At 38.9% G+C, this 26740-nt stretch overlaps 1 protein-coding gene across 3 annotated transcripts in view; it reads right to left on the bottom strand.

Annotated features, from left to right (window-relative positions):
* Positions 1–484: 484 nt before the first annotated feature.
* LOC124610394 (carnitine O-palmitoyltransferase 1, liver isoform) overlaps positions 485–26740 on the bottom strand; it is a 172188-nt gene continuing 145932 nt past the window's right edge. For all 3 annotated transcript variants that reach the window (XM_047140155.1, XM_047140154.1, XM_047140156.1), the window contains exons 12-16: positions 20529–20643; positions 19368–19502; positions 19113–19247; positions 13285–13644; positions 485–1916 (exon numbers count right to left, since the gene is read on the bottom strand). In XM_047140155.1, the coding sequence (XP_046996111.1) occupies positions 1827–1916; positions 13285–13644; positions 19113–19247; positions 19368–19502; positions 20529–20643 (835 nt within the window). In that variant the 3' untranslated portion in view covers positions 485–1826. The remainder of the gene's footprint in view (positions 1917–13284; positions 13645–19112; positions 19248–19367; positions 19503–20528; positions 20644–26740) is intronic.

The raw sequence follows: 26740 nt of genomic DNA, 5'->3' as shown, positions 1-26740 counted from the left end.
TTACAGTAGAGTATCTTTGGCTTCCCTCTGACAACCATGCCTCCATCCGTGCTACCCTCCCTGTTTTCCTTTCCCTGTTGCTTCATAACCTGGGTTGTGAGTAACTGAATCCACTTTCCCTTCTTCCCTTTCTTTCCCCTCTCTCCTCCCTGATGAAGGAACATTTGTTCCGAAAGCCAGGTACGTAAATTTTCGGTTCTGTTTTTTGTGTATCTATCGGCTGTACTGAGCTGAGGTAAGTACTGGCCAGCCCCTCTATCTCTTTGTTAGTATTTGTTTCACATCTTTATATGAGATTTTCCATTAATCATTTAGATCAAGTATTTATCATATTAAGAATAAAGAGGAGTGTGCTTCTTAGGTATATAAAACCATGACAACAGACATGTTTCTCATGGTGCTGAGAATTTACTCTCTGAAAGTGTGGAAGCATAGTGCCAGGTACAGGGTACATGTAAGGGAAATTCAAAACAAGTACAAGTAATAAATTTTAAAGCTCTCTATTGTATTTTGTCACAGAAAAACAAATTTGTAATAAAAATGTTTTTATTCAAATTATTCCCAAACAGGTTTCAAGAAAAAGGTACTGAATTCAAAAGGATGCAAATGGATAATTTTTTCTTTCTTAAGGCTGGAAACAAAAACAACAAGAACAACATATCAGCACATAGTGCTGAGAAATGTACTGAATATAGTCAATGAGACGTACAAAAGTATAGTAGAATATATACATCAGACACTGTAAGCTGTTATACAGTTTAACATTCATCTCACAGGAAGTCCCTTTTTAAGTGTATGACAGTTTTGAGATTTCCCCCCATCACATGGTCATTAACAGATAAAAAATAAAACTAAATAATTAATAAGATGGCACTTTAAATATCATTTTCTTTTCTAGTTCAGCAATGTTGGGGAAAGTGATTTTCACAGAGAAAAGAAAGAACACGACAGTTTCAACATACAGGTAATGCTAGAGAACTACAAATGTCATTACTTCAGATGCTTTTTCTGAACGAGAAGTGAATGCTCCACACAATACAAGGCAAGAGTCTCTGACATTTTGATCATAGTCAGTCACACTTCATTTTATAAATGGTGTTAACAATAATATTATATTTCATTTTGTATAACAGCAACATACCATTCATTTTCAAACCACAAATATACATACAAAAATATTCAAACACATACACACACAACATTGCATTGATAGGTTGCATGATGAAATTGCATTGCTATGTTTGTCAGTTCTTTGGAAGAAAGGAAATAACAACTATGAAGTAAAATAATGTGCTACAACATTCTGTGGTTGTAAGTTCTCCCCCACAAAACTCTCGTATTATTATTTGTTAAACACTGCAACTTTAAATAACTTGAGCATATAAAAAAGTACTTGTGTGCATTCCTCACCTAAATGAAAAGTACTGCATATATTATGCAAGTATGTCAAATACTCCATAAGTATAACTGTACCCTACATTAGGATTATTTTACACTTTGATTAGGCACTTCCTAAACTATTTACAGGCTGCACTTTTTAAGAAATGACAACATAGGCATTTTCTACAAAGAGTGCAAGAAAAAGGATGTAACATGAGTACATAAATACTGATGGATAACACTCTGATGTTTGTCACATAAAATTAAAATGTCATTACTAATTAGACAAGATAAAGTTTAAAAACCAACAACAGATGAGCTCATCTCCCACATTATACCTGATATTCCTGCACCAAACATGTGTTCAACGTATTTCTGAAATTCTGCTTTCAATCCTTTGCCCAAGTTGATCAACACACTGAAACTTCAAAAGTACAGTCATTGTGTTATTTCTTTTGCTGCTTCTTCCACTCTTCAACTAAGGACTTCATGTCACTCAGTGCTGTACAGATACGTTCAGCAAATCTGCTAGAATCCTGCAAACAAAGAAAAAAGTACTTTTTAAAGTAATGCATGGCTTAAATGTTATACTACTACAATAATAAGTTCCTCTATAGCACTTTCATTCAAGTTTGAGATGACTTGTTGCACCCACTTATCAACGGCATCCACACTATCACCAAAACCTCATTATTACTGTAACATTAATGCTGAGAACATCAGCAAATTCTTGAGGATTTACATAATTCTTAAGAGTATAATTTTCTGGCCAATGTAACAATGTAATTGTGCACTAACACATGGATGCTGGTGCATGACTTGAACCTGTAACCTTTGGCTTTTGTGGGCAAGTGCTCTACCAATTGAGCTATCAAAGCACAGCTCATGACCTGCCCTCACAGTTTTACAGTTTCGCCTCATCTCCTACCTTCAAAACCTCACTGGAGTCCTCCAGCAACCTTGCAGGACTATCATTAGTAGAGGAAAGGATATTGCAGAGATGTGCCTGTTGCTAAGCTATATCTCTGCAAGATCCTTTCTTCGAGGAATGGTAATCCATCAACTTGCAGGAGAACTTCTGTGAACTGTGAAGTTTGAAAGTAGCTGATGAGGTACTGGTGGAAGTAAAGCTGTGAGAGCAGGTCAAAAGTCTTGCTTGGATAGCTAAGCTCGCAGAGTACTTGCCTGTGAAAGACAAGCATCCCAGGTTCAAGTCTCAGGCCAGCACACAGTTTTAATCCGGCAGGAAGATTCAAATCACTGCACACTCCATTGCAGAGTTAAAATTTATTCTATTCACTGACATCTACATACCAATAATAGTAAGACTGCAGACAGATGGCATATGGTGGACTCTAGCTGTGATCTCTTGGGCTGTGTTACAAGCTCAATTCGTAAAGAGCCGTCAAACGAAGTGAAAATATGAAAGCAACTGCTAGTGTGCCTTTTCAGTGACAAAGGGTGTAATAACAGCATGTGAGTGAAGTGAGTGAATCTAAATGAGTGAAAATGATAGATTTCCAAGATCTCACATCTCCCCCCCCCCCCCCCCCCCTTCTCCACTCCGCCCTTCCTCCACATCTCCCCAATCTCTGCATCACCTGTACCTAGGCCTTAAGGGGTTTGAGTTTAAAGACAATCTGTACAACAAATTAGCACACATTCAACAGCAACGTCAAGTTACATCAATATTGTTTGTGCCTTTTCTTGTTGTATACTTAGCTGACCAAACTAAATTTCACATAATTCCCAAATTGTTTCAAACACAAGCTTTTTATTAGGATAATAATAATAATAATAATAATAATAATAATAATAATAATAATAATAATATGGATTTGCTTGAATGGAATACTGAATGTTGCAAATTAGGATACTTCTTTGTAGATAAGCAGTAATTTATGAGCAGTATTTAGTATTTTATCTTGTCTTTTATTTTCCCTTCAGATAACATACACAGATTGTAGAGTGATGAAATTTTAGGAATACATTTGTTTAGGAAACATTATGTGATTAACTTTGAGAGATCACACTTTAATGTAAGTGCAACATAAGCCATTGCAAATATGAAAGTCTGGTACATTAATAATTGGTGTAACTGCCAGATAGTTGTGTGCAAGCATGCAAACAGGCTGTAAGGCTGTATTGTGGTTTACAGGTGCCGGATTTCAATTTGTGGGATGGCGTTCCATGCCTTTTGCACCTGGTCACTAGAGAAGCAGTTAATGCTGGTTGCGGATGACCTTGGGATTGTCATTCAATGATGTCCCATTAAGTGCTTAACTGGAGACAGATCTGGTGACCAAAGAGGCCAAGGCGACATGTCGACACACTGTAGAGCATTTTGGGTTACAAAAGCGGTATGTGGGCGAGTGTTACCCTGTTGGAAAACACCCCCTGGAATGCTGTTCATGGATAGCAGCACAACAGGTCAAATCATCAGACTGATGTACAAATTTACAGTCAGGGTGCATGATAAAATGAGAGTGCTCCCACTGCCATAAGAAAGTGCACCCAGATCACTCCAGGTGTAGGTCCAGTGTGTCTATCACACAGGCTGATTGGTTGCAGGCCCTCAACTTACCACCTTCAAACCAACACGAGGCCATTATTGGCACCGAGGCAGAACAGCTTTCATCAGAAAACACAACAGATGCCCACCCTGTCCTCCAATGAGCTCTCGTTTAATACCACTGAAGTTGCAAATGCCAGTGATTTGGGGTAAACGGAATGCACGCTTCAGGGCATCTGGCACAGAGCATACCTTGAAGTAACCTACTTGTAACAGTTTGTTGTTTCACACTATGGTGCCAATTTCTGCTCAAATTGCTGCTGCAGAAACAGTATGATCTGCCAAAGCCATACACCAAACACAATGGTCTTTCCTCTTGGTAGTGCTACATGGCCATTCGGAGGCTGGTCTTCTCGCGACCACCGCTCCCAGCAATCATGTACAATGGCTACATTCCACTAAGTCCTTTAGCAGTATCACAGAAGGAACATCAAGCTTTCCATAGTCCTATTACACAACCTCATTCAAGCACAGTGAGGTGTTGAAATTGAATCTTTGTTGCCTTAAAGTCATTCCTGACAAACCTAACACACTACGTCAAATTTCAAAGATAACTCATGCTTACAGCCGGTACAGTGAGTATTTAAAACAAAATCTGACTTGCATCCTCATAGTGGCGTTACTAGTGCCACTCTTATGCAACTGGCATGACATCTGAACAGATATCATTTTTTAGATGTGGAAACATGCTTACCAACTTTCGTAAACTACTCCTCCTTGGAGTCGCAATTTTTTTTCCAGTCAATTTATTAAGTAACCTAGAAGATTTCATAAGGTGTGCCGAATCCAATTAAATCTCATGGCTTGTGTATCACATTGCATTTATGTTTTGGTGGATACCCATACAATATGTTTTGCTCTGCTATGTTAACGTGATCGGCCAAATGTAGTTCTGGCAAAGAAGTGTATCACAACCAATGTACATAAATATGTTTATTTTTGTTCCTATATCACTTTTACATTAAAACATGCAAATTCAAAAAAAGATAGCTAAAAAGAGAAGCATATTACTGAGAATTGCCCTACCCATGAGAAAGGTAGCAGAACAAATGACAAAGTTATATTATCTAGAATAATGTTTCTATTCTTTGCGAGAAATATTCTTCACACACACAAGCAGTGGCAGGTTTGCTGCTAAATGCGTTTTGTACAAATAGCCTGGAAGACAAATTACACATAACCTCTGATGGTTTACAAATGATGCTGCTCATCATACAGATATAATGTAAGGGATTCATTAATAATTTACGAAAGTGCACTTGAACAGCAGTTAATCAAGGCATACTTAAGATGATGCAGATGAACAAGAGTAACAACAGGACTGTTCTCATTTTCATCATTAGGAACACACTTTTTCCATATAGTCAACATCAGTCAGATATACAGAAAGGCACCACAGTGTATCCTAAAACGTTCTACACTCTCACAGTTTTCTAAACCAAAATTACATCCTTACGTCTCCAATTTGATAAAGAAGAAACTGACTGCCAAATGCTATAGGCATTATAGAATTAGCCACTATAACTCTTTCAGCTTCAATTAGAAACAAGCCTTGGATAAGGTGAAGACACAGATATTGACGTAACCTACAAATATCAAAGATGTCTTTCCAAATTGTATGACAATATCTTTAGTATGTACTGCAGTGTGGGTTCAGCGCTCTTTCTGCTACCATATTAGTGCTGCTTGTGATCACACATTTTTCTAAGCTCATTTTCATACAGTGTTTCTTTGTTTGCAAACTTTAATAACCTTCGTAGAAATGTGTCCAAAGATAAAGCCACGAGAAGACGACAGTAAGAGAAAGAAAATTACCTTAAAAATGAAATATAAAATCACTGAGAAACCCAAACATGTTGTGAGCGTTGCTGATTTAGCACACACGTACGATCAGTCTACATTAACTGTTAGCAGTATCCTCAAGAACAAGGACAAGATTAAGGAGATAGATGCTTCACAGGGAGTGACAAGAGTATCTAAACAACAGTTTTGTTGGTTGGTCGGACGGTGATTAAGAGGGGTGGGGGTGGGGGGTGGGGGGGGGGGAGGACCAAACTGCGAGGTCATCAGTCCCTTGTTCCCAGTAAAATAATTACACAATGGAAAGAAGAGAATAAAGGAGACATACAGCTCAATAACAGGAGAAAGGAAGAACCAGAAGAACGACAAACGGACAACAAACCCTACTATGGGCAAAACAGGAAAAGAAGACCACAGAGAGAAGCAAGAAACAGGTAGAAGGGGTAAAAACAAGAGGGCAGATGACTGTGGCTGGCTGATCAATGAGAATAAAAAGGAAAAGCCAGTCACTCTGCAACACATCACGACATCCACCCTAAAAGCATTAGAGTGCAGAACACAAAGGGACACAGGATATGCACTAAAACTTATATAGAATGATAAAACCCACCATCACATATAAAACATAAAACTAAATTAGCCAATGAGGCATTGCCAGCTAAAATTAATGGCAATGAGTCCGGTAACTGAAGAGTCCATCGCAGGGCAGCCAAAGAAGGACAGCTCACTAAGATGTGGGCCACTGTCAGTCGGGCGCCGCACCGACACTGAGGTGGGTCATCACAGCGCAGGAGGTAGCTGTGTGTCACCCAAGTGTGTCCAATTCAGAGCCAGCAGAAAACCACAGAGTCCCTGCGAGAGGCCTGCATCGAACTGCCATACATTCGTAGTCTCCTTAATGGCACAGTTTGTTGTGCATGCAAGCCGCGGCATAGTACTGAACGCAGGTCAGTTGCAGAGAAGCCAATCTCCATGAGCATTTTCCGCTTAGCCTGTTTGGCAAGCCTGTCAGCAAGTTCATTGCCTGGGATTCTGACGTGACCTGGGGTCCAGACAAACACCACTGAATGACTGAACCATTCCAGGGCATACATGGACTCCTGGATGGTCACTACCAAAGGATGATGAGGGTAGCACTGGTCGATAGCTTGTAGGCTACTCAAGGAGTCACTACACAGAAGAAACAACTTCCCAGGGCATGAACTGATGTGCTCAAGAGCACGAGATATAGCCACCAGCTCGGCCATGAAAACACTGCAACCATCGGGCAAGGAATGCTCTTCAATATGTCTTCCATGGACATACACAAAGCAGATGTGAGCATCAGCCATCAAGCCGTCGGTGTAAACCACTTCATGGCCTCAGTACATGTAAAGAATCAAGAGGAAGTGGCAGCAGAGAGCTGCAGGGTTAACTGAGTCCATAGGGGAATGTGAAAGGTCAAGGCAAAGCTGCGGCCAAGGTGTACGCCATGGAGGTGTACGTGAATGGACCTCAAGTAAAGGCAAGGACTCCAGTTCGGAAAGAAGGGATTGGACACAAACTGCAACTGAAAGCCCTGACCTGGGGTGCCGATGCAGGAGATGAACCGCCGTGGGTGGGAAAAGGAGATGGCAATTCGGATGTGCAGGAGAACTATGAATGTGTGCAATGTAACTGACCAGCAGTTGTGCACGACTAACCTGCAATGGAGGGGCTGAGGTCCCCACAAGGATGCTGGTCAACGGACTCGTCCTAAAAGCTCCTGTTGCTAGGCGAATGCCACAGTGGTGCACTGGTTCGAGTAAACACAATGCTGAGGGCGCCGCTGAACCATTAACTAGACTGCCATAGTCGAGGTGGGATTGAACAAAAGCTCTGTAGAGCTGCAGCAGCGTAGAGTGACCGGCACACCAGTTGGTGTTGCTCAGGCAGCAGAGGGCATTGAGGTGCTGCCAGCACTTCTGCTTAAGCTGGAAGCTAAGTCAATCAGAAGTCTAAAACCAGTCCTAAGAATCAATATGTCTCCACTACAGTGAGTGGATTGTCATTAAGGTAAAGTTCTGGTTCTGGATGAACAGTACGACGCTGACAGAAGTGCATAACACACAACTTTGCAGCTGAAAACTGGAAACCGTGGGCTATAACCCATAACTGCACCTTATGGATGGCTCCCTGTAGGCGCCGCTCAGCATCACCAGTACTGGTGGAGCAGTACGAAATGCAGAAGTCATCTGCATATAGAGAAGGTGAGATGGACAACCCTACAGCTGTTGCTAGACCATTAATGGCCACTAAAAATAGAGAGACACTCAATAGAGAGCCCTGTGGGGCCCCTTTCTCCTGGATATTGGGGGGGGGGGGGGGGAACTAAGGGAGGAACCAACTTGGACACGGAAAGTACGAAGCAACAGGAAATTTTGGATAAAAATCGTGAGCGGGCCTCAGAGACCCCACTTGTATAATGTGGCAAGGATATGATGTTGCCAGGTCATGTCATATGCTTTTCATAAATCATACGTTCCAGCAGCTTACAAAGAACATTGGTGAGTACTGACAGACCGATAGCTATCCACATCAAGTGTGTTTTTACCAGGTTTGAGCACTGGAATGATGGTGCTGTCCCGCCATTGCAATTGAAAGACGCCATAAAACCGGATCCAGTTAAAGATGATGAGGATAATGTCATTTGTAGTCAGATGATAGATGTTTAATCATCTGACTGTGGATCCAATCTGGCCCACGAGCTGTGTTGGGGCAATGTGCAAGGGCACTGAGGAGCTTCCACTCTGTAAATGGGGCGTTATGAGATTCACTGTGGTGTGTAGTAAATGAGAGGACTTTCCCTTCCAGCAGCCGTTTGAGAGTGCGAAAAGCTAGGGGGGTAATTCTCCGATGCAGAGGCTTGAGCATAGTGCTCAGCAAAGTGCTCAGCAATCACGTTTGTGTCAGTAGATAACATGCTATTTATGTTAACACTGGGAACACCTGTTGGGGTTTGGTACCCGAAAACACGTTTGATCTTTGCCCAGACTTGGGAAGGTGATGTATGGCACCCAATGGTCGAGACATATCTCTCCCGGAACTACTGCTTCCATTGTTTAAGAAGTTGACGAACATTGGCACGGAGCCGTTTAAAGGCTATGAGATGTTCCAGGGAAGGGTGCTGCTGTAGAGCTCGTCAGCACTCCTTAATTGCTTCAGCGACTTCCGACGACCACCAAGGGACTGCCTTTTGATGGGGCACCGTAAAGAACAAGGGATCGCATTTTCTGGCACAGAGACGATCGTTGTAGTTACCTGCTCAACCACCACATCACTGTCACCATGCGGACAATCTGGGCAGGCATCCATGGGCATGATGCTGGGGCAGTGACAGGAATATGCGGAAATGGCCACTACCACATGGGTCATCATGTGCTCTCCAGTGGATAGATGGGAGAAGTCCTGGGCTGCAAATTGATAAATCAATGGCTGAGTAGCTACCATGAGCCACACTGAAATGTGTAGTGGCCCCATTATTAAAGAGGCAGAGGTCGAACTGAGACAGTAAAGTTTCAACATCTCTGCCTCGGCCAGTAAGCACGGTGCCACCCCACAAGGGCTTATGGACAGTAAAATCTCCAAAAAGTAGGAAAGTTTAGGGAGTTGATCAATCAGTGCAGTTAATACATTGGGGAATACTACACCATCTGGAGGAAGATATACATTGCAGACAGTTATTTCCTGTGTCGTCCTTATTCTGACAGCCACAGCTTCAAGAGGGGTTTGAAGGGGCACAGTTTCACTACAGACTGAGTTTAGGACATAAACGCAAACTCCACCTGACACTCGATTATACTCGCTACAGTTCCTGTAGTATTCCTTATAGCCACGGAGGGCAAGGGTCCGCATTGCCAGGAACCAGGTTTCCTGGATTGCAATGCAGAAAGCAGGTGTAAAGCTTAACAGTTGCCTTAGCACAGCCAGGTGGTGGAAAAAACCCCGCAATTACACTGGAGGATGACGTCACCGTGAGACTGGGAAGGCATGGAACGTTCAATGAGGCAGTTTACGCCTCAGGGTCACCTGCTGCCACCGTCTTTTTCCCTGAGCCCCCCCACCATCAAGGGGGCAGGTGTAGTCTTCTAGTTCTGAGAGGTGACAGGAGTGCGAGGAACTGATGGGGGCGACAACTGTTTTCATAGCAGCGGCGTAAGAGGTGGTCATAGCCACAGGATGTAGGCACTCAAATTTCCTCTTAGCCTCAGTATAGGTCAGTCAGTCCAGGGTCTTATATTCCATGATTTTCATCTCTTTCTGTAAAATCCTGCAGTCTGGCGAGCAAGGTGAATGATGCTCTCCCCAGTTGACAAAGATGGGAGGCGGGGCACCTGGAGTATTGGGATGTGATGGACGTCCACAATCTCAACATGTGACGCTGGAAGTACAGCGGGAAGACATATGGCTGAACTTCCAGCACTTAAAGCACCGTATTGGGGGAGGGATATATGGCTTGATGTCACAGCAGTAGACCATCACCTTGACCTTCTCGGGTAAGGTGTCACCCTCAAAGGCCAAGATGAAGGCACTGGTGGCAACCTTATTATCCCTCGGACCTCGATGGATGGGCCAGACGAAAAGAACACTTTGCTGCCCTAAATTGGCACGGATCTCATCATCAGTCTGCAAAAGAATGTCCCTGTGGAATGCACAGAAAGCGACACTGCATAGTGCATGATGCAAAATGCTCCTAGAAAGGTGTCCTCGCCCAAGAGATGGAGAATGAGCGAGATTGCAATGTGACAACGAGAAAGTGGACTAAAGATCTCAATGCACGATGGACATTATGCACCATGTATGGTGCCCTTCCCCAAATTAGCTCGCTCTTTGGGAAAATTTTGAAAAATTGAGGTAAAACTCTACAGGGGACCATCACATATAGGCCAAAATGGGTGAGACCCCTTTTAGTTTCCTCTTATGACAGGCAGGAATACCTCAGGCCTAAACTAACAGTTTTGTATTCTGGATGATGTCAAAAGATTTCCTCATACGTATACATGAGAATCACTAGCAATGACACTATTAATGATAACATCATTTATGAGAAGGTGAGAATGATTTTTGTCGACCTTGTTAAGACGATGCCAAGATCATTAGTGGTTGAATAAGTGTTTAAGGGAAGTAGTTGGTGGTTCGAGAAGTTTCACAGAAGAACCAGCATCCACAACTTTGTGAGGCATTGTGAAGCAGCCAGCTCCAATGCAAAGGCAGCAGAGAATTTCATCACCAACTTTAAGATGCTCATAGATTCTTAGGGTTATCTGCATAACAGGTTTTTAACTGTGACGAGACGGGTCTATTCTGGAAAACAATGCCAAAGCATACCTTTATAACAGCACAGGAGAATGCAATGCCCGGTCACAAGTCAATGAAAGACCGTCCCACATTGCTATTCTGCACCAATGCAAGCAGATATTTGAAAATTTTACTGCTGTTTATTTACAATTCACAAACTCCGTGACCCTTCAAGAAGTGTAAAGTCCAGAAGAGCAGGTTAAATGTGATTTGGAGGTCCAACAACAGATTTTGGGTGACACATGATCTTTTTTGTGATCGGATCAACGAAGTATTTGGTTCTGCGGGAAAAAATATTTTCTAGAGATGAATCTGCCACTCCATGTCTTTCTTGTTATGGACAACACTCCTGCCCATTCTCCAAGCCTACAAGATGATCTCCTTGAAGAATTGCAATTCATTAAGATTCAATTTCTGCCTCCCATATCTCTCCATTACTCCAGCCTATGGACCAGCAGATTATTTCTAACTTTAAGAAGCCCTACACTAAAGCACTCTTTGAGCATTGCTTTGAGTTGACTGAAGCTGCGTATCTCACTCTGAGAGAGTTTTGGAAATATCACTTCAAGATCGTTGCGTGTGTCAATATAATGGAAAAGGCGTGGCAAGGGATTACCAAGAGAACTTTCACTTCTGGGTGGAAGAAGCTTTGTAGGAGTGTGTTTCAAGTATGATTCTGCGGCTTTCGAGTCAGTACCTGTGGAGCCTGTAGTCAATGAGATTGTTTTTGACCAAGAGCACAGGACTAGAAGTGGTTTACATTGATATCGATGAGCTTGTGGAAGATTACAGCCAAGAAACAACCAAAATGACCACTGAAGAGCTTATGGAATTGCAGTGTGTTTCACAGCAGGAAGTTATTCAGAGAAGGAGTAGGTAGTAACAACACAGCAGCAACAATCTGGTGCAATGCTGGAAGCATGGAAATCAGTTCCATCTGACATTGAAAATAACCATCCCAATAAAGCAGTGGCTACAGTCACTACAAATTTATTTGATGATAATGCTGTGTCGAATTTTTGCCAAGTATTGAAGCATCAGCAGGAACGAATGACCATAAATAGCTTCCTAGTAAAAAAGAATTGGTTATGTATTGTGAATAATAAAGTACATAATACTGTATATATAATTTTCTTTGAATAAGTGGCATGAGTAAGATAAAACTTTCTGTACTTTTTCTGCATGGAATGCAGTATCATATTTTACATTAATTTATATGTGATAAATTGTTATGCTTAACGAGTGTTTCACACTAGGAGTAAGATTCTGGAATGAATTCTGCTCACTGTGCAAGATTCCACTGCATACGACTTCAGCAATCTTGCAGAGGTGATTCCTTCTAACATTCGTACGCATAGTACTTGAGTATCAAATAAGAAAACCATTTGCTAGATTTTCCAGCTAAGAGGTCTGTGCAAGTATGTCATCTGCATTAACCTTAGAGCTTGTATCAAGAAATAAAATGCTAAATCTTGCACTGTGAGAACAGAAATATTTTCTTGGGCAGTGTGGGGAAATGGAATCCCAACACACAGTTTGTGAAAAACTTGTAGACACAGACAAAATTACAAAGTGAGGAGAATTATCGGTAAGTAACATGAGTAGCAGCAAAACTACAAAACTATGTAATGCATAATATAAAAAATGTGGGAAGCTATACAAGACCCTAACACTGTAAATTACTCACGATCGTAAGATATCAAGCTATCTTCTACCTGTAATCAGCTTTACACTCATATAAGGTGCCTATAGCACTTGCCAAACTCGTTAGTAGCAACATCCTCATTAACTTTCCAATACTATTCACAGTTCCTGTACAATTTGAGCTTATTCATGTGACCTTGGCACAGTAAACCCCAAATAGCCATTGTGTCATTGTTTTCACTGTCCCTTTTGTTGTGATCTCTTGTGACCATCAGCCCAATATATTTTTCTTTCCCTACCCCACTCTCCCAGCATAGTTTTTATTTTTTTTTTCTCAGTTGCTCTTTTTCACCTTAATTTTTTATTAGCTTTCTTTCCGTATTTCTAAAACTCTGATGTTAGTGCTGTTTACAATTAAGCTTAAAATGATTATTTTTGTTTGTCCCAGAAACACAATCATGTATTTTTTCCCAAGAAAACATGAGCTTTAAAAGACTGAACTGACGGCAAAACATGTTAACTGGGTGGTACAGCCCTAATTATTTTCATGTATGAATGAGTTAAAAACTCACCGTTTCAGGTGAGCTAACTTTTGATGTTATATGGAAAAAGAGCATATCTTCTCCAGCTATGATGTATGATACACCATAACCATCATCAGCAACAGGCCCAAATCCACCACCAGCTGATATGCAGCGAGGATATTTCTTTAGATCCATCTTTGATGTCTGCCCATGAGGTGTTTGTGATGTTGAGAGACGCCAAGGCTCACTCAACACTTCTTTCAGGAATGCTGAGTCTACTTCAAGGTATTTTGACACAACATAGAGGCAGAATAAATGACGATCTATGCCTTTCCCACACATTGCATGCTGGTATCCAGTCTGATGTACTTCACATGCTTTCTGCAATAATGCTATACGTTCAGATGCCTGGAAAAAAGTTGAAGTTGTGTTAAATGGGAAAGACAGAGAATAAAAAATGTACTTATATCTAAATATAACTAAAATTATTTATCACAATATTTTATCTCTCAAATCATCATTCTACAATTTACCTTAAGTGAACACTGAAGGGACGATAAATTCTTATTGTTGATTTTGCTAAAACTCACAATTATTAAATACAGAAAATAACTCTGTTAAGTTTTCTTTACTAAGAAATCAATTATCCTCCATGCAGAAATTCACATTTCTGTAAATCATGAAATGCTGACATAATAAAGAAGTTACACATTAATAAATGACAAACTAAATCCGCTGGCAACTAGAAGAGTGATCTCAACAAATTAAACAGCACTCTTAATCCAATAAATTTTGGGAGTATCAACATTGGAAAACCCAAAATTAACCTGTTGTTTCGCATTTTTCAATGAAACATGATGAACAACTGAATTAGAAATAGTTGCTGGGTTGAACAGAGGGCACTCTTGTCACCACAATGAAAGGAATAATTCAGTGTATTAAATGACTAGCATATCATCAGATTTTGTATTGGATTTTGGCTTGAAAGTTGTTTGCAGGATGGAAAATGTGTGTGATATCAGTGTATTTGATGGTGGCCTCATCAGGGACGCACAACTCAAAGGACTCTCCCTCTCTGAGGAACAGTGCTTTGCACAAGCAAAACAGTTATGGGTGCAATGTGTGTACTTTGATTTAGGAAAAGCTGTTGCTATCAGAAAGAATTGCAAGGGACATCTACATTACTGCTGTTGCTATTGATAATCACAACAGAAAGAAGATGGGGTTATTCTTGCAACCGAGAGTTGGCTAAAACTTGAAGTAGAAAACTCTGAGATATTTAGAGTCACATAATGTTTATTGGAAGGAGAGATTAGGCCATAGGAGGGGGAAAGTTCATTGCAGTTTACAAAAATATTGTCTCTACTGAGGTTGAAATTTAGTGCGACAGTGAAGTTATCTTCTCCCATATAACAGGACTAAGAAAAAACCAAGTTCACTGTTGGAAGTTTTTACCAGCCACCTGACTTTGCTGTGTCACTTCTACAGTCATTCAAAGGAAGTCTTTGGTCAGTAGCATGTAAATATTCATGCAATACTAGTGGGACGTGACTCTAACCAACAGAATATAGACTGGGATGTCTATGCTTATTACATTGCATGGGATACAGATGGACAGTTTTGCGTACTTTTGAACATATTTTCTAAAAATTGTCTTGAGCAGCTAGTTTGGCAGGCCACATACAGTGGAAATATCTTAGACCTGGTAGCTACAAACAGGCTGGACCTTAAAGATGGCATCAATACAGAGATGGTGATTAGTGGTCATGTCATCACCATAGTGACTATGGTTACAAAAGTTAATAAATCAGTCAAGAAGGCTATGTGTGTTTCTGTTAGAAAGAGCAGATAAGCAGTTGTTAACATCTCACTTAGACAATGAATGGCCATTATTTAGTTCGAGAATGATGGACATACAGGAATTATGGGCAAACTTTAAACATTGTAAATTGTGCTCTGGACAATTATGTGCATAGTAAGTGGATTAAGGATGGAAAAGGCCCAGCATGGTTTAGCACCAAAATTTGCAATATGCTGAGGAAGCAAAGGCTGCTGCACTTTCTGTACACAAGAGAACGTGCAAATGACGAGGGGCAAAAGGTATTACAGATTCGTGCATCGGTGAAAAATCTATGTGCGAAGCATACAAAAACTGCCTTTGTCATGCCCTAGCACAAGATCTGGTTGAGAACCTGAGAAAATTCTGGTCCTATGTAAATTTGCTAAGCAGGTCTAAGGCTACCATCCATTCACTCATTGACGTGTCTGATGTGGCAGTTGAAGACACCAAAATGAAAGCCAACATTTAAAATTCCATGTTTAAGAAAACATTCATGCAGAAGAATCATACAAACATACTGTCACTTGATCCCATATGGAGAATGTAGTGATAAGCATCTATGGCACAGAGACCCAAATGAAGAAGTTGGGAACAAATATGTTGCCAGGTATGGATGGAATCTCAGCTCAGTTTTACGAAGTATATTCCACAGCACCTTAGAAATAGATTAAGGAAAGGCAAACCTACATTTCTAGCATTTGTAGACTTAGAGAAAGCTTTTGACAATGTTGACTGGAATACTCTCTTTCAAATTCTGAATGTGGCAGGGGTAAAATACAGGGAGTGAAAGGCTACTTACAATTTGTACAGAAACCAGATGGCAGTTATAAGAGTCTAGGGGCATGAAAGGGAAGCAGTCGTTGGGAAGGAAGTGAGACCGGGTTGTAGCCTATCCCTGATGTTATTCAATCTGTATATTGAGCAAACGGTAAAGGAAACAAAAGAAAAATTCAGAGTAGGAATTAAAATCCATGGAGAAGAAATAAAAACTTTGAGGTTCGCCAATGACATTGTAATTCTGTCAGAGACAGCAAAGGACCTGGAAGAGCAGCTGAGCAGAATGGACAGTGTCTTGAAAGGAGGATATATGATGAACATCAACAAAAGCAAAATGAGGATAATGGAATGTAGTTGAACTAAATCGGGTGATGCTGAGGGTACTAGATTAGGAAATGAGACACTTAAAGTAGTAAATGAGTTTTGCTATTTGTGGAGCAAAATAACTGATGATGGTTAAAGTAGAGAGAATATAAAATGTAGACTGGCAATGGCAAGAAAAGCGTTTCTGGAGAAGAGAAATTTGTTAACATCGAGTATAGATTTAAATGTCAGGAAGTCGTTTCTGAAAGTATTTGTATGGAGTGTGGCCATGTATGGAAGTGAAACATGGACGATAAATAGTTTGGAAAAGAAGAGAATAGAAGCTTTCGAAATGTGGTGCTACAGAAGAATGCTGAAGATTAGATGGGTAGATCACATAACTAATAAGGAGGTATTGAATAGAATTAGGGAGAAGAGAAATTTGTGGCACACCTTGACTAGAAGAAGGGATCGGTTGGTAGGACATGTTCTGAGACATCAAGGGATCATCAATTCAGTAATGGAGGGCAGTGTGGAGGGTAAAAATCATAGATGGAGACCAAGAGATGAATACACTATGCAGATTCAGAAGGATGTAGGTTGCAGTAGGTACTGGGAGATGAAGAAGCTTGCACAGGATAGACTAGCATGGAGAGCTGCATCAAACCCGTCTCTGGACTGAAGACCACAACAACAACAACAACAACACATTCCACAGCATTGGCTCCTCACATAGCTTGCATTTATTGCAAATGCCTCATCCAGCACAAAGTTCCAAGTGACTGGAAAAAAGCACAAGTGACTCCTATACCCAAGAAGGGTAAAAGAACAGACCTGCAAAGTTACAGACCAGTATCCTTAACATCAATATATTGCAGAAATCTAGAACATGTTCTGAGTCTGAATATAATAAATTTCTTAGCGGCTAAAATGCTTATGCCCACAAATGAGCACAGTTTTAGAAAGCATTGCTCATGTGAAAACCCAGCTTTTCCTTCTCTCATATGAAATACTGCATGCTATGGAGGAACAGCAAGAGGCAGATTCCATATTTATAGGTTTCTGAAAACATTTGGCATGGTACCCCATTGCAGACTGTTATCAAAGGCATGAGCATGTGGAATAGATTCCCCAGATATGTGACTGACTTGAAGACTTCTGAAATAATAGAACCCAGTATGTGTTCCTTGACTGCAAGTGTTCATCAGACACAAGGGTATTATCTGGAGTGCCACATAGGGAAGTGTGTTAAGAGCACTATTACTTTTTTACATACTTTAATGAGCCGATGGACGGGATGGGCAACAATCTTTTGTTGTTTGCTCATTGTGCTCTGATGTATATCAAGGTGTTGAAGATAAGTGACTGCAGGATGATACCAGATGACAGAGACAAAATTTCCAGTTGGTGAAGGAATGGCAGCTGGCTCTAAATGTAGAAAAATATAAGTTACTGCAGATGAGTACGAGAAACAAATCTATAATGTTTGGACAAAGTGTTCATAATGTGCTTCTTGACACAGTCATGTCATTAAATACGTGGGCATAACTTTGTAAAGTAATGTGAAATGAAACAAGCATGTGAAGATTGTGATAGGGAAGATGAATGGTCGACTTGTTTATCAGCAGAATTTTAGGAAAGTGTGGTTCATCTATAAAAGTGACTGCATATAGGACAATAGTGCGACCTATACATGAGTTCTGATTGAATGTTTAGAGATCTGCACTAGGTCGGATCAAAGGAAGATATCGAAGCAATTCAATTCAGAGGCTGGCTTCTAGATTTGTTACCGGTAGGTTTGCACAGCACAAAAGTGTTATTGAGATGCTTCGGAAACTCAAATGGGAATCCCTGGAGAGAACCTGATGTTCTTTTCAAGAACATTATTGAGAAAACTTAGACATGTGCATTTGAATTTGACTGCAGTACAATCATACTGCCACCAACATACATTTTGCCTGAAGACCATGAATATAAGATATGAGATAAGGGCTGATAAGGAGGCATAAAAACAGTGGCTTGCAGAGTATGTATGCAGATGTATAAAAATGTCTCATCAGTAACAAGGTCAGGAACACAAGCTACGACTGTAGAAACATGGGGAAGGAAATTGGCCGTGCTCTTTCAAAGAAATTTATGGAAATCACAGAAAACCTAACTCCAGATGGTCAGGCTGGAATCTGAACTGTCATCCTCCTGAGAGTCCAGTGGCTTACCACTGTCACACCTCACTTGGTTCAACAGCAGGATACAGCCACCCTGCAAAAAAGGCTTGCCAATTTAGTGCTGGACAACAAAAAAACTGGTCAGAAGCCATACCATTCAAAACCATGATGTTGATATGGACTAAATACCCCACCCATGCACACCTCTGGTCACCACATGTGGATCACAGTTGTATGGTGGTTGAACTGAGAGAGGCAGGGTTCACTGTTGGGATTAGATTACCTACGGTAACCTACTGTCCCCACAGTGGGAATACAGGACTAGCTACAAGCAAGCAGGGTCTGGTCAATGCAAAGTGTGTTAAGATGACAGACAGGGTTAAGGGAACTGCTCATGTTAAGCAGAAGTTCTGAGTTCAAGTCCCGGTTCAACACAAATTTTCAACTTTCGCCATCGAATTATTTTGAAGCCCTATTTCAGCTCACATCAATCTTTACTTCATAATTAGCAATAAGACTGTTATCGATACATTATACAAATAAAGTACTCCAGTCCCCAGCCAAAACTATAGCTTCACCTCATACATTGTTAACAATATTCTTTATATGATGAGATATTCAGAATAATTGTGGTCTAGTCATTATGTGAAAAATACCCCTTGCTCAACAATACCATATTTTTGCACCATAATTTTTCCAGCTTGCACTGATTGACTTTAAGCAATTTAACATTAGTTTAGATGACAGTAAACTGATTTATGTCATCTGCAATTTAATGAATTCCATCTTACCGTTGACTTGGGATTCATCATTGACATAACCCAAGCAGATGACTCAACAGTACATGGCCGAACAGTCTCCGTTCTTCCTTCACGGAACAGTCTTGTCATTGATGCTTCGTATGTAAGATTGAATTTCCCAGCATCCTAAAAATGTGAAGCACAAATGTTTTTGTGGTTTTGTGTGAAGAATCATACATGATTAAAAATATTTTTAGTTATAATTACTTCACACATGTCAGCCTCCAAAAACATAAAAATCTATACCCTGTAATAAGCAAGCTGTAAAGCCATCTGGATATATGCATCTGGGCTAGTTCTGCAACTCTTCATGAAACCTTTTCCATATGCATCATGGACGAGTATTCGCAAGTCAACATCATTCAACAACCCATTAGCAACCTGAAAAAGAGAAATGCATCACATTATGAATATACAAAATGGCAATCCTTAATTAAAGTACTCTTCTGAAATCTAATAATAATGTATGTAAAATATTTAATAGAGGTCAAGGAAACTTGATGGCTGATGGAAAAGCACACACAACTATGTGAGACCTCTCTCTAACACACAGTGCTTTTTCTGTACGATACGAAACACACACCATTCTTTTACAGAAGCAAGCACACCTCACCCACACATGCCTACCAACTCTGGCAGCTTACGCTGCTTAAGTTAGCAGTCGTGTGTGGGAGGTGTACTTGCTTGTGTGAATGAATGGTGTGTGTTTGTATTTTTCTGACAAAGGCTGTGGTCGAAACTTTGTGTGTAAGTGGCTTAATTGTGCCTGTCTGTAACTTAGGATGTTATCTTTACAGTAAGTAGCAATCTGTCTTTTCCTAAATTATCAATAAATTGTTCTGAGAAATTGGGTGATCAATAAGTGATATTGCCCCAAAATGAATCAGCACACAATAAGAAAATTATGCTTTTCTTGTCAGTTTCTGTGACAACTGAACCTGCTCTGTTTGCTAGCACAAACTGTATTTACAATTTAACTTCTGTCAACACATGTGCTTCAGAACTGATAGACTCTTTTAAACAACTGATAACATTAATTAACAGACATAAGTAAAGCAGCTGTCGCAAAAAATTAATTTGTTCAAGACAGTGTTTTACTGGATGTAGTTTCCACTGGAACTGTCATACCCTTGCCTTCGCCATACCTCTAAATGCACTCACCCAGCTAGTTATATGAACACATGCAGCTTAATGTGAAACTGACACAATGGTGCAGCTTGGCATTTTCAAATACACAAAACATTGCCGGAGGAAATAATCACAGTGACAGAGTCATTCAACCAACTGATAATAAAAATTTAAATTTTTTCATTCATAAGGTGGCACTTACCCACAGAATACGTAAACCACATTAACAGACATATGTGCATAAAAAAAGAGGAGTTGGTGGCAGCTGCTATGATATACCTGCAAAGAAGTTTCAATAGCTGTAATACATGATGGCTTCAGATCCCACTGTAATCTGACAGGTGCAGGAGGAGTGAATTCTGGAGTCCCTTTAGTGTGGCCGTCATTTGTGTAACTGTTCAATAAATTAAAAAAAAAGGTTTATTAGGTACCTTGATAACAACTGTAGAAAAAACACACACATTTAATATCCATATTTGAAAGTAGGATTATTTTGTCTGCATATTGTATACTTTTAATTTAAGTACCACACTAATGACAAAAGAGAAAGAAAAGCAAATGTTATTTCAGAAAACGATGACAAAAAATATCAATGGCCCAGGAATAAACAGATTCAAGTAAAATCTCTGGCTTTTTCATGAACTCAACATAACTTTTTAGTTTTGTTTCAATCTGATAATCATTGCTATAAACAATCAACAATAAATTTAATGTTCTGAAACATAATCATGTGAGTTTTATGTCTAATAGCGAACGAAAAATATAAAAGTTCTCACCCATAATGTGGCCTGTGAAAGCAAGAGAAAAAAATTAGCATTAAAGTGTAAATATATTTTACATCACACACAAAAACTTTTAATCTAAAATTATTTTTTTATCTTCTGTGGTAAGTTTGTACATCCTCACAGCTTGTAATGAATAATAAAGATACCGCTCAGGACATGTTCAATTCTTAACAAGGATCCTGTATTTAAATGAGGGTATATTATGTTAACAAGCTATGAAATTCTGGCAGATGGAATTAAAAATTCCAACTATTTTAGCTTCTGATGTTCTTCACTGCACAGATATTAAGAAGTCAAAGTGAACATAGCTAAAAACGTATCTATGGAAGTGTGTACAGGGTTTAATTTAATTTTTTTACCTGTGAGAACAAAAGTGTTGGAAAGAAATGAGATGCCTGTTTTCAAGAGATTTAAACACAAACAGCTTATGAACAGATGAAAATGGTGCCAAGGCATGAGCATCATTTTATGAAATTGTATTAATCAAGAAATGATAATTGACTCTTAAAAATGTTATATTAACTCAGGATGTGTTATTTTCCAATAGCTCTAGGCAATAAGCACCTGATTACTATGTATGCAAATAACAAATATGGTATATGCTGTGCAGACAGTGAGGCTAACCTTAGTGAAAAGGTCCAGAGCTTTATTAAAAGGCAAGACATCACTTTGACAATGACAACTTAAAAGTTGACAAAAAAATTACCACTTTAAAGCAAATGTTTCAAACAGGTAAAATCCTTGAATGATGAGATTCTGTTCAAGATTTGTTTGCGATGAGTTCTTGGGCTTACAGGCATGACAGGCAATCATGGAAGCAGTAGGCTTCATGCCTGCAATAAATCAATACCCAGTCTATATGTATGAAGTTGGTTATCTCCTTATCTTAACTATGGAACCTGAAGGGTTGTGTATTTAAGATTAATATCTTATTTCTTATGTTATGGAAGAGCACTGTGGACCTGCCAAACTAATATGAAAGAATTTTTACACTGCAGGAGAGAGCCTTGAGGATCACAGTGAAAGTGAAATCAGAAACAACTTCTAAAGGTGTACTTGTTAGCTTTAATGTTCTCACAATTTATACCATATATATGGTACAAACTAGTATGTTTGTAAAAGAAGACACTAAAATCACAAATAAGAGCATGCAAATACACAACTGTGATATGAAACACAAAATAGATTTTCATATTGGTAACAGAAGATTAATGTTAACATCAAAAAGTCTTTATGTCAAGAAGCTATTTTCCATAATTTGCTACCACCCAATTTGAAGACATTGATTGGAAATACTTTTGAAAGGGAACTTAGGCAGTACATTTTCTCAAATGATCATAAACACATGAATACCAATGTGACCAACGATCTTGTCTTAACAATAAATGTATTACTAAATTGGATTTGAAAACCACTATATTGCTATGGACAGAATTATGTCCAATGAATTAAATTATTGTACAATAGCATAAAATTTTTTCCATATGCACAAATAATTCTGTGATTGTACCTTATCAACATTGCCCATCCATGTAAAAATACACATTATGAGTAGAAAAGAAACAAAAATAAAAGATACAGTTGGAATGTGTTTTCATTATGGGACCATAAAGAATATTAATCACACTGTGCGTCTTCAGGAAGTGCTGACTTTATGATTGCTAAAACTACTGAATGCCTTTCCATCAAAAGATCAATAGTATCCTGGAAACAAAATTAGTGAGCAAAAAATGGAAACTCAACCAATCTTTTAGGATATTATATTCTCAGACAATTTATTACACCAAATGTCTATATCTAACGAGAATCATCAGGACGTGGTTATTTTGTACCAGGTCCTCGAAAAACACTCAAATTGCTACAGCTGCAGATAATGGAGTAACCTATCACAAGAGAGAAATTTAGATATTACCTATCTTTCATATTCACAATACTTTTTTTTTGTGGTAGGAATGGAGTGCTTACTCAAAGGATACAGTGTAGAGTCAGAGACAGTCTACTCAAAAGTGTGGCAAGTAGCTCTACAACTGAGTGGAACTATGTAATTACTATTCCATATTAGAATATAAGTGAGAAAATGTAGGCAAAAAGAGAACTTTCTGAAAGGAAAAAGTAAGTTAAGATTTTGGGTGAGAAGGGATACCACAGCCACAGAGGAAAAAAGAAAAGCTATAAAATGTTACAAAATAAATGAGATCACCATCTGTGGACTACTAGTGCCGTTGGAAGATCATGTTTTTAAACAGTGTGTATAGTTTTCAAATATTAAATTGTAACTGCCACAGTGACTGAGGATTATTCTAGCATTCTAATTATGATTTGTCTACTTTAAAACAAATGTATCAAACCTGTAGAAATTCAACACACTAAAGGAAAATAAAAATGGGAACAGTAGAATAAACTCAAATTTTATCTCAGTCCACACATCAATACCCACGACATCAAATTCTAGAAGTGGCTGAAGGAAAATTTTGGTAGTTGCCTCTAACAACTGTTTGTTTACATGGTATTACATATTTTTTTAGATGGATGAAGAATTTCTATCCCATGGGCATGTTCAAAAGGACAGACACATTACAGATAAATCTCAGTTTTAATATGTGCATTTTGAAACTTTTAAAGGAGATAGTATTACACGTACAGAGACAAGCAAAATGCCTTCAGACTTCAAAAAGAATGTAATAATTCCAATTCTAAAGATAGCAGGTGCTAATAGTTGTGAACATTGTACTACCAAACCATTAGTTTAATAAGTAATGTTGCAAAATACTGACAACTATTTACAGAAGAGTGGAAAAATTGCTAGAAGCTGAGCTCAGGGAAGATTAGTCTGGGTTTCAGAGAAATGTAGGAACATGCAAGGCGATACAACCCTATGATGTATCCTGGAAGATAGGTTGAAGAAAGACAAATCTATGTTTATAAAATTTGTAAGTTTAGAGTAACCTTTTGACAATGTTGATTGGATTACTCTTTGAAATTTTGAAGGCAGCAGGGATAAAAACAGGAAGCAAAAGGTTATTTACAAATTGTACAGATACCAGACTGTATTTGTAAGAGTCAAAGGACATAAAAGGGAAGCAATATTTGTGAAGGGAGTGGAACAGGGTAAAACCCTATCCCCAATGTTATTCAATCTGTAAACTGAGCAAGCTGTGAAGAAGACCAAGGACAAATTGAGAAAGGGAATCAAAATCTGGGGAGAAGACATAAAAAGATTGAGACCTGACAGTGTCATTGTAGTTCTGGCAGAGACAGCAAAAAGACTTGGAAGAACAGTTGAACATGATGAATAGTGTCTTGAACAGAGATTACAAGGAGGACATCAACAAAAGTAAAACAAGGTAGTGAAATATAGTCATATTAAATCTGATGTTGCTGAGAGAGCTAGATAAGTAAATGAGCCACTACAAGTAGCAGAGGAATCTTGCTATTTGGGCAGAAAAATAACTGATGATGGCTGAAGTAGAGAGGATATACCACTATAATAAAGACTGCCAGTAGCAAGAAAAGCATTTCTGAAAAAGAGGAATTTGTTAACATCTAACGTAAATTTAAGTGTTAAGAAATCTTATTGGAAGGAGCTCATCTTGAGCATAGCCTTCTATGGAAGTGAAACATGGACAATAAGTAGTACACATATGAAGAGAATAGAAGCTTTCGAAATGTGCTGTAGAAGAATATGAAGATTAGATGGGTAGACTGAATAACGAATGGGGAGATACTGAACCGGATTGAGGAAAAAGGGAAACTTATGGCACAGCATGGCTAAAATAAGGAATTGGTTGATAGGAAATGTCCTGTAGCATCAAGGAACTGTCAATTTGATAATGAAAGCAAGTGTTGGGGTAATAACTGCAGAGTGAGATCAAGGCTTGAATACAGTAAGCATCTTCAGATGTATGTAAGTTGTGATAGTTATGCGGAGACAAACAGGCTTGCACAGGATAGGTTAGCATGGAGAGCCACATCAAATCAACCCTCAGACTAAAGACGACGTCGCCGCTGCCGCCGAAAACGACAACGACAACGCAGAGCATTATTGAAAAGGGAAAAAACCATGGTATAACACGATAATCTACGATGACCTTCAGTTATTACAAAATTTTAACTATAAAGACAACAAATGACAGGAAATGATTTGGGTGTAATTTTTTTCTTTTCAGTCATTTTATATACCTAGTGTGTCTATGATCTTGGAATTTTGGTGGTGTTTTTGCCTTTTTATGTTTAGAAGCCTTGATTACATTATTTCTGATTTATTCAATGACAGATATCACTCTTCTCCCTGTATCTTTTCTACAGCAACACAATGATGTACAGATCTAAGTAGCTAACTAAAACGCTCTGGCATGATTGAGCGAATGAGTGTTTTAAGTCTTATTATTTGGTGAGAATGCATTAATGGGACTGGCTGATGATGATACTTCTGAAATCGAAATTGTGGTTTGATAAGTTTGTTATTAACAACTACAGAGCACTTCTACCATTTGAGTACAGAGCCTCCACAAGTTGTTGGAAAAGAATGTCATTACTAATACTCGACAATCTCTGGCATATGCCATGTCATACTAACTACAGCAGAGCTAAAAAATATGATGTAAAACTCCCCACATCAAAGATGTCAGAAATACTACTAACCACAGCTTTCATTTTCAGAGAAACGATTTTCTTAACCTTAAAATTTGAAAGTAAAATATAGAAATTTATGGTACAACTTGATTATAAAAATGGGTGCATTTATAGAACTGATCCTGAGGCATTTGGTAATGATATAGGGAAAAGTAGTGGAAAGGGAGGGAGGGAGAGGGGGGTAGGTGTAATAATTTTAGAGGGATAGCGCAGCACACCTATAGTAAGGAGATTCAAATGGATGCAAGCTGCAGTAATTACACAAAGACGAAGAGAAACTAGTCTCTGGACTGAAGAGCACAACAACACAAAATTAAAAGTGGATCACATTTCACTTTGATAAAATTACTTGGAGGCCACATTTTAGTACCTTGCTTCCTTTAAAGGAAAATGATTGAGAAATCTGCACTTTTTAGAACTAGTGAAATCACTTACTATTACAAATCGTCATTCATGGTTATTTCACCCTATGCCTGTTTGTTTTGTCCCTTGTTTATTATCTTTGTAATATTGCTAGGATTATTAATATCTGACGTAATCACAACCATCTTAAACTTTTAGTCACTGTCACTTTTCTTAAAATATGTAGCAAGTTAAAGTCATCAGAAAAATTGCTTATGGACTAGCTATTACATTCCCTTCACAACCCTTTTCTCTTTAATATCATTTCTTACAAAAATCCAATAGAAATTGAAACATAATATGTGAAATTTCACTTTGAATTTCATCCCATGCACCCTCTTCTGATAGGTATTCAAAAAAAACTTTGTTCTTGTGTCATACCTCAGTCTCACCAGTTCCCTTGAGAAGCTCCTATTATTAGTAATTATTGCACACAATAATTTATACACAACAGGGAAAATAAATATTTGAGTATTTTGCAAAGTTCACCTTTCAATCCCCACATCACTAGTTTCTTTTCTGATACAGAAAATGACTCATCTCAGGCAGTGCTTTCTATTTGTGAAAAATGTCAAGGTATGTTATGGCTTAAATTCCACACTAAACTCCAGGTTCCTTATAAATGACTAAGTAAGTTAGCATTAAAGTTAGAGGAAGGCAAAAGCATACCAT

Source organism: Schistocerca americana, chromosome 1 (assembly GCF_021461395.2).
Source record: "Schistocerca americana isolate TAMUIC-IGC-003095 chromosome 1, iqSchAmer2.1, whole genome shotgun sequence".
In the NCBI taxonomy this organism is placed as follows: Eukaryota; Metazoa; Arthropoda; class Insecta; order Orthoptera; family Acrididae; genus Schistocerca; species Schistocerca americana.
The sequence above is the reverse complement of the archived record's forward strand: the minus strand, read 5'-3'. Positions and strand labels throughout refer to the sequence as shown.